The 9,174-nt window shown below is 32.3% G+C and overlaps 1 protein-coding gene across 1 annotated transcript in view; it reads right to left on the bottom strand.

The window, feature by feature from the left end:
- Positions 1-7,865: 7,865 nt before the first annotated feature.
- Positions 7,866-9,174, bottom strand: part of LOC106110697 — a 3,158-nt gene continuing 1,849 nt past the window's right edge. The window contains exons 3-5 of the mRNA XM_013292597.1: positions 9,039-9,174; positions 8,648-8,801; positions 7,866-8,324 (exon numbers count right to left, since the gene is read on the bottom strand). Coding sequence (XP_013148051.1) covers positions 8,151-8,324; positions 8,648-8,801; positions 9,039-9,174 — 464 coding nt within the window. The 3' untranslated portion in view covers positions 7,866-8,150. The remainder of the gene's footprint in view (positions 8,325-8,647; positions 8,802-9,038) is intronic.

The following is a 9,174-nucleotide window of genomic DNA, read 5'->3' as shown; positions in this document are numbered from 1 at the left end:
CATTTGCCATTTCTACGATATATATTATGCATGTCTACAATGAATGTGTACTCGCTATGATAATGTATTATATTTAATCTAGGTTTTTTACATCCACATTTTGTATACCACTGTTTCCATTAGACGTTTATGATGAAATATAGCGTTACGTCACTTAAAAACCTATGACGTCAGCTATGGCCCATGGTGAATTCATTTGTCATGGCCTAGTTTTATGTTATTTCTTCATGGCTTAAAACAATACAAGTAAGTTTCTGTAATGTTATTGTTGAAACGTTTCGTCTTCAGCTTTTTTTAATGTACAATCCACTATTTGGCCTTGAAACTTGGCAAATGTTTGCATATTCATGTATGTGCTCCTATCATTTCTTATCACGGCATATCGTCAAGGCAACACGTGAATACTATCATCATTTCATATTACACGAAATTATTTATCGAAGCCAAAAACCTGTTGTTACGATATATTTTGGACGTAGATAAAAATAAGTAATGTGCCTATTTACCTTTTAAAAAAGTAATGGCCAAAACTAAATTCATAAAAAAGTAGATTGCAGCGTTTTTGAAGTCTCTAATAACCTTGATGGTTTACGAGAACTAGTTTTACACAATCTAAATTACTTCAATTGTATTAAATTTACGTTTACTTTAAGAGGAAGTTAAATAATTTAATTTACCTAATTCGATTTAAAATACCTTTGTCTGTAAACATGATTCATTTCAAACGTGTCACTCAACAATATTACGCGGGAAATCATTATGACGAACGTTGTAAAAATGGGCAACTTCACCTTTGTTGTGATTGACAATTTGAAAGTAACAATGCAGGAATAAAAACTATATTTTTCTGTTTTTGGTTTGAATGTATAGTTTTGTTTATCTGTGCTTTGTACAGCTGTGCTTGTGCTTGTGCAAACTGATGTATGACGAGAATGAGCGTTATGTGGAACAATGTACCTTGTACAATAACCTCATGATAATTGTTTCCGGCAAGCGATTATCGCTCTTAGCCCTATAGTTAGAAGAGCTATTATTCGATTTATTTTACCTATATAACTTTTTGGTTAGATATTTTAAAAATGTATATATTTTTGAAAATAATAAACATAACGAAATAACAGTATCTTTCCAAGCATATTAGAAATATTTTAGCTAAGGTAAATAACTTTGAAAAGAAATTATTGCAACCGACTTCAATGGACTAAAATGACAAAAGCGTACTTCGAATCAGGTTTATATCCGGTTTTTATTCTGACCAATTAAAAATCCATATGCAAAGATTTAATTTATTTCTTTTAAAGGTCGTTTTAAAATATGATACTTTGCACTTTCAAAACGCTAAGTGACCTCGTGAACAGTATCCTTTCAGATAATAAAAATGTCAATTTTAAGCAATAGTAATACTTGTCACTATGAATTAGGGTTCATATTGGTAGATACATTCGTAATCATGTCACAAAATGGCGGTCATATTTCGGCGGGAAAGACAATCCGCCATTGAGGTTGGATTACAATCACTCGACAATATTGACAGAGCACCGATCACCTGTTGAGATTGACATATTCGACAGTTGTTTTTTTGTGCTTTAGACACGTTTACGATTTGTTAATTTGGTATGGGTGAGAAAAAAATTCATTATTTTTAAACTAACCAATTGAGTTGAATTATTCTTTTAAACAGAGATCGATGTATTTTAGCTTCAAAGGTCGGTTACCGGCCAGCTATGTAGCATACAACGGATTTCAGTTCAGGGAACGATGATTCATTGAGAATTTTAACATCCCCGTAATCGTAAACGAAGACCAGAGCAGCGTTATAGTGATGACTCACATGTACTGAGTAATAGTTAAATCTGGTAACTGGTTTTAGAAATAACGGTTATGTGCTATTGTCCATATGACTTAGTATATTTTAGGTCTGTTATGTACAGTTTAATATATTTGTTGTTGAATTGTTGAGATATTACAAACAAGGGTATTTTTCTGCGCTCTTTCTTGATCTTAGAAAAGCCAGAGTCTTTCGCGTTACTGTTGGAAGGTAATCTCTTCCAAGGAATCGCAGTCCACCTAGTAACTAACCAGTGTAAACCGGTTTCCGAGTTCACTAAAACTGGTTGCAGCGACACAGTTTTATAAATGAATTTGAGGTGGATCAGCTGTAAGATTAAACAGGTATCTTTTTTATAATAGTTAGCTTTCTCTGAATACTTCAGTAAAAACTTCTATGTAATAAAGAGTTATCTAAAATATGATGTTTGTTATGGCTTCATTCAATATATACTATTATTATAAAGAGAAAAGAATTGGATTTTTGGATTTTTGTATATATCGAAATAACTCAAAAACTACTGAGCGGATTTTGAAAATTATTTTACTGTTAGAAAGGTAATTAATCTGTGAGTAAGGTATATTTTTTTTTATAATCTCACGCAGATGAAGTTGCGAGCAATAGCTAGTACAGCATATGTCTCATCTAAATAAGCGAGAAACTGTTACTCGTAACTAAATTACAAAACAAATGAAAGTGTGCCATGGAGGTTACGAAACTACTGAGAAGGAAAGGCATATCTTGACGTAAATGTAAGTCAGATTTGTATGGGATTCCCAAAAAGAATCAACGATTAATTTATATGTGAATGCATGTTTTTATAACTATAAGTTATGGCCACGTTCCATTTAAGGTGTCCACGTGCCAAGATGTAGGGTATTGTGTCAACGACCTTATTGTAAGTCGCATAGTATGCTCGAGCATGCTTCTAGCATTCTTTAGTCTTGTGGTAGCTTCGCATATCTAGACAGACTGAAGCCTTACTTCAAAACTAGAGGCTCGCCGTCTTAAGTCAACGCTAGGTAAAGTTTTTTTTTACCTTATTTCCTGGAAATTTTATGGTTGTGTTAACTTTTTTAAAAATGTATGTTTTATGCATTTAAATGTCAACTACTTTTATATAACGTTTAGGATAGCTTATTAATTAGTAAATACAAAATTTTATACGGCAATAATAATTCTGAATGTTAATGAACATATTATAAACTAGCTGTTCCCGTGCGGCTTCATCCGCATGAAACTATGAAAATTTATTTTATTACTGATATTTGTCAAATTATCAATTGTTTCCTTGATGTTGGCAGCAGCTTATGGTCTCTTTCCCACATTAGGGTTTTTATCCAATTTATTTACCTTATTTAAAACGTGACGTTAGTGTTGGACTTTTTATTAATTTTTTTCAAAAATATGCTGTAATGGCTGACATCTTAGGCAACAAAGAAGTGTGTGTTTACGCTTTATTATAATATTATAGATGTTTTGATATTGCCAAACATTTATCAGAATAGGTTATATATTTAAAACAACTTCTTCAAAAGGATGCCAAATTAATCCCGTAACAGAGATGTAATTAAAATCGTCAAAGAGCTTATAACTTTGAATTAAAAAGCTTCAGGGAATGATTGAAGACAGCAATTGTTCTCAATTGGATTTTTGAATATACAAGCACATTCTAAGTGAATCTTATATCCTGAGAATAAAGAACATAATCCTGTCTTTGGTTTTATATTATCTTTGGAACCCTCAGTGTTTGTACCACGCACAAATTATTGATTTTCGGCCATGGGTGTGTATCTCATTAGAATTCTCTCCCCCTGGCGTACTTTTATGTACTTTTATCAGTAATAGTTGCAGATGTCTATAACATTTGTGGGTTATAAGTTTTACCATTGTAAGTTTTCATTAAGTCCACGAACCAACTTTGAATCTATTCTCAAAGATCTGTGCCAACAAATTTTAACGTTTAATTCAATCATTAAAAATGTCAACTTTCCAATACAGCTAATTCAAATTAGCTGTATAGGAAAGTTGACATTTTTTCTAGTGACCGTGCATTTAGCATAGTAGAATGCGTTCGGTTGTGATGTCGCCACTGCCAATGCGGCAGTACAGGATCGATCCAAGCACGGAACAAATTCTTTAAGTATTTCGCTTGTTTTTATGTTATGTATTAAAAAAAACTTGGTAACATAGGCCGGCATTACCCAGTTTGGATAAGGGTAAAGACAATTAACACCATGGTTTCAGTTCTCGACAATTGTCCACCATTCTTTAATATAACCTCGATCCTTTCTATAAGCATTTTAGGTTTTCGGGATTCAGGGTACAAATAAATTCAGTTTTATAGAAAAAACTAGCTTTCGACCTCGCCTCCGTTCTCTGCTTGTGTTCTTCCAGACTATCCTCTGTATGCCAAATTTCAATGAGAACCGTTCAGCAGTTTAGGCTACAAACTCTAACAAACATCCATCAATCAATTTTAACTTTCATATGTATATTAGTATGATGGCGTAAAAATATTCATTAATTCATGTTCGAGTGTAAACGCTGATAATGATTAACGAGTAGTTGAACGTTACGTAGAAATAGTGTATAAATATAGACCCTGACCTTTAAAACCGCCTACAAACGCATTACCGTGCCTCGAAGTACGTGGGCATTTCGATAGTAAATCGCAATGAAACAATATAGGTTCGTTAAAGGTCGACTAACCCTTGCAAGAGTCAATGCACGATATTGCAAACAAAAAACGCGCCTCGTTTCTGGTTTGACGTGTTAAAAAGGGTTTTGGAAGACAGAATCTTAACTTTATTTAGTTCAAGGTAAACTGTAAAGAATTAAAATCGTCTATACTTTATACTTTTACTTCTATACTCATATTATAAAGAAATAAACTTTGTTTGATTGTAATAAATTAACTCAAAAACTCCTCAGCCGATTTAAAAAATTCTTTCACCATTAAAAAGCTACGTTGTCAGTCAGTAACATGGGCTGTCTTTTATATTATTTTTTAATTTCACGCGGGCGGAGTCGGGCATAAGCTAGTATTTCAATATTGAGATGGATAATAATGTGCAATAAATCAGCAATTATAAATACATTTACCTTATCTATGTTGAAAGATAACGGTTCGTAAATTGACTAGTTAGTATTTCTTTATAACGATAGGTTAAAAATGGCGGGAAATCCAGACTTACAAAACGGAACTTAGAAATAAAAAAATATAGTATATTAGTACACCTTTACCAACTAGAAGATAACACGTAAAAAAAAGGAATATCGTTTTAATGAATTTGTACAAAAAGGAAATAAAAAAAATTATTATTATTTTTTTCTAAGCACACACACTTGTGAGATAAGCCAGAGTTTTAAAACGCCGCATAGGCTATTAAATCTTAGTATGAAATAGGTCAACGAAGCATGTAGCCAAGTTTTTTTTCGCGTTATATTCGGGCAATTTCGACTATTCAATGCCGCTGCAGGAAAATTATGTTAAACATGAATACTGCATTGCTACTAATCTAACAATGAGAACCGGACTTAGCACAGATTTCCACGAAGAATAAACATTATTTTACAACCGATATCGTATAGGTCTAATGTGCAGCGAATTTTAACGTTATTGACTTGACACGTGTATTTATACGTTTAAAATATGTTAAGTCTAGAAATAACAACTTAAGATTTTAAAATAAAAATAAAACTTGCCACGATTGTAAAATGAGTATAAGAGAGCGTGAGAAAAATAAAGAATTAACTATAATTCCCATAGACACATGTTTTATTTTGTAAATTTAAAGAAGTGTTGGATATTTCAGTAATAAATCACAGCATCGGTAAATTGATCATTGTTTACGTCTAACTCAAAACAATTTTTATCCGCATTTCGTACGATCTAACTCCTTGCGTATACACCACGCGAGAACACATTCTTTGTAATAAAAGTATGAGAAAAATGTTTTAAAACACAAATAAAGTTATATGGTGAAGCTAATACACGCATTTATCAAATATCCACTCACCCATACAACGGCTAGAAGCCAAATAAAAAAAGAAAAATAGATCGCTGCCTTTCGGGCGCGCTCTATACGAAACGCTTATCCCTTCGCGGATGTCAAACACAAACTGATCGTTGGAAACTGTTGCCGCCGCGCTATTATAGCAGCGCTAGTGTTGCTTCGTTTAGTGATTCCTATTTCATAGCTACCGTTAAAAACTGTTATAACGACAAATTGTAATTACGTTAAAGTAAATTAATATGTTTGGAAATAAAATTTTGAGATGTTTACTTTATTTCTTGAGCTATTTATTTGCTGTTTATTTGTTTTTTCATTATTATATTTTTTGTAGAATACATAATCTACTTAATATTAGTATATTTTGCTATGCAAACATTTAGGCTTCATAGGAAATTAAAGATATCCTGATTAGAAATGGCCCACTGAGCACCTAAACAGCTAAAAAAAATATGAAAAAATACTATCATGTGTTATTTTCATAACTAGTTATAACTGTTAAAATAGCGCAATAGTCAGCAATATTGACAGTAGTGCAACGTGGCGGCCATGATGGTTGCGCTGTGCGCATGACAGCAGCCCCCTTGCGCACAGCTGATCACGCGTAAGCAGTCTGCCAGCCATGCATATTTCATTAACAAAAGGGGCACGTCTAGACTGATAAAACGGATTCTTCGAAATGAGATAACGTCATCAATAATACAATTACACTAATAGCTGGAGTTAAACAAACTATTGGTTTTGTATGTTAACGTTACACGCGGCTGTTACTCACGTTTTAACACCACGTGACTATCGAATTATCAAATTTTATTTAATACAATTAGTTTCGTGTGTTTGTAAGTGATATAAAACGTGTTTGTAAATAGTGTTTTGTCGAACACGTGACGGTCGTTTTAACCTAGTCAATGTTTTTTTTATATTCGAGTTATTTTGTGCGCATGTTTTTTTTTTAATCTGTTAAATATTACCATTGTCTTATTAATTTTAATAATACTACTTTGTTATGTATTGTCTTTTAATCACTAATAAGTAAATCTAAAATACTAATTAGCTAATTACCTTAATCGGCTATTATATGGACATTTACTGCACACTCAAACGACATATCTAAACAGGAACTATTTTTATTTCCTTAAAATATTCACTATATTAATAAGCCATTAAGGTTTTAAAAAAAAAACTTTTATCTTGAATTACGTATCAGATATATTTAAAATTACAAAAGGAATACATTAATTATGTAATTATCTTCAGGCAATACAAAATGAACCTTTTATATTAACTCTAACCAGTAATCAGGCAAATTACAGTGGATAATGTAACTTTTAAAGCCTTACCAAGGTTCTTTCATTAAAATGTGAAACATTGCAAAAGGTAATTTAATCAAAAATATCGATCCGTACTACAAAGAGTTATGTTAGTAAGAAAACACAAGAATGTACATATATCTCTTGACCGTAAAGAGTAAAAATATTAGTCGTAATAATACTTGGGAATATGTAATTATTTTTCTGTTTATTTTTCTTAATACAAAGAGGCAATGAATCTGCAAAACAATATAATTTAGCCAATATCTATGGTCATTACATGGGGCATTTAAATTTATTATTAGCAACGGAAATAGTACGTCCTGATGAGATAAGGTGCGGTCGATATAGTAGGAAAAGTAGCAGTGTAAGTAACGCTTAAAATTCGTTAATTTTATGTGAATATGCTAAAACTAGCTTGGTATTGAATTTTAGATCACAGATTACCAAAGTATTCAAAATTAACTCCCAAAAGTCCAGGCACGATGGGAGAAAATTCTTTCGCCAAAACAAAATTTTACTAACACATTTAAAAATGGGATAGTTTGGATGGATGCATGTTGTACGAGTCGCGGACGACAGCTAGTTATGATTAAAAATGCCATACCAGGAAAACTAGGTGAAACTGTGTTAAATAAATAATTTAATTCTCTGGCAATATTGTTGGACCGAATTTTTGCTATTAGAAAAATTTAAATAAAAAATTACATGTAGGTTTTAATTTTTTTTATTTCCCCTAAAGAGCCGTTTCACAAAATACTACATTTTATCTATGAAATATATGAAAAAACTCTAAACATGTGCAAAAATACTAATTCTTGAAGGCACTAAGTTCACTATGAATCCGTCATACAATTTGTACCACTTATTTAGTGTTATAAGTTCTAGGCTACAAAATACCCCTCAGTTTAATGTATTTTTTTAAGTAACAGATTATTAAATGACATAGATTATAAATAGATCATAGAGTAAATATCCCCGTTTTTATTCTTTTTGTTAGTTGCCAGCAGAGAGTTGGACGATCCTGTCATTGACTTGTAACAGTTCTGCCATGTATTCCTGGTCAGCCATGATGGTGGCCAACTTCTTCAGGACGGAGAGCAGCTCGCCATCCCTCAGACGGAGCTGATCGTTGCACTGTTCCACTTCATCCACCACCTCGTCCGGTATCTGTTAAAAAATAATTTACTAAATCAATAATATGGTAAAAAGGAATTGATGGCCCATAGTTGTAAAATTATTAAATATTTGTATATAGTTTTTGGAGCCTAAATATCAGTTAAAAAGCTATCTCGATTATGGCTTCTAAGTACATTTTGGGATTCCTAAGTTCCCATTAGAATATCTTGTTTCTTTTTAAATTATTACACATTATTAAATTCTTTCCTGCTTAATACAAAACCAAAGTATCATTTAGTTTTTTTTTTTAATAAGTAAGTAATATTTTTTTTATTCTACAGTAAATTAGTATTACAAATAGTTTAACGCATTACCTTCTGCAATTCCAAAAATGTATCAAACTTCAATTTCTTCCTCTGCTTGCCGTTGTTGTTGTCGAAGAACATTGTGAACTGCTGGTCTTTTAACTTCAGAGGGAAGTAGATACCAGCGGACAGACGACCTTTAGGGTCCCTGGCCAGCAGACTCCTGGAATTTAACAGGATAAGATTATAATTTAAGAAATATAATGATAAAATATGAGGGTAGATGCAAAAAAGCTTTAAATTCTGTTTTAAAGAAGTATAGGAGCTGATTAGGATCCTTAAATTATTATCCTGAAAATATTTCAATTATTATAATAATGTTCAATGGAACTAAATTCTATATTCACTTATGTTTGATTAAGATAATAACCTAAAACTTATGTGTTTGAATTGCTGGTACCTTAAGTCCCACACCAAATTTCTCTTCTCAGTAACGGCAACCGCTGTAAGATATGCTCTGGCGACGTACACCAGAGACAGGCGCTCCTTCAGCACGCTGCTCCTGGTCTCCCGCTCGTGCCACTCCACGTAGTTGC

Source organism: Papilio polytes, unplaced genomic scaffold (assembly GCF_000836215.1).
Source record: "Papilio polytes unplaced genomic scaffold, Ppol_1.0 DF824191.1, whole genome shotgun sequence".
Lineage (NCBI taxonomy): Eukaryota > Metazoa > Arthropoda > Insecta > Lepidoptera > Papilionidae > Papilio > Papilio polytes.
Note: the sequence above shows the minus strand (reverse complement) of the source record. Positions and strands in the feature narration are given on the sequence as shown.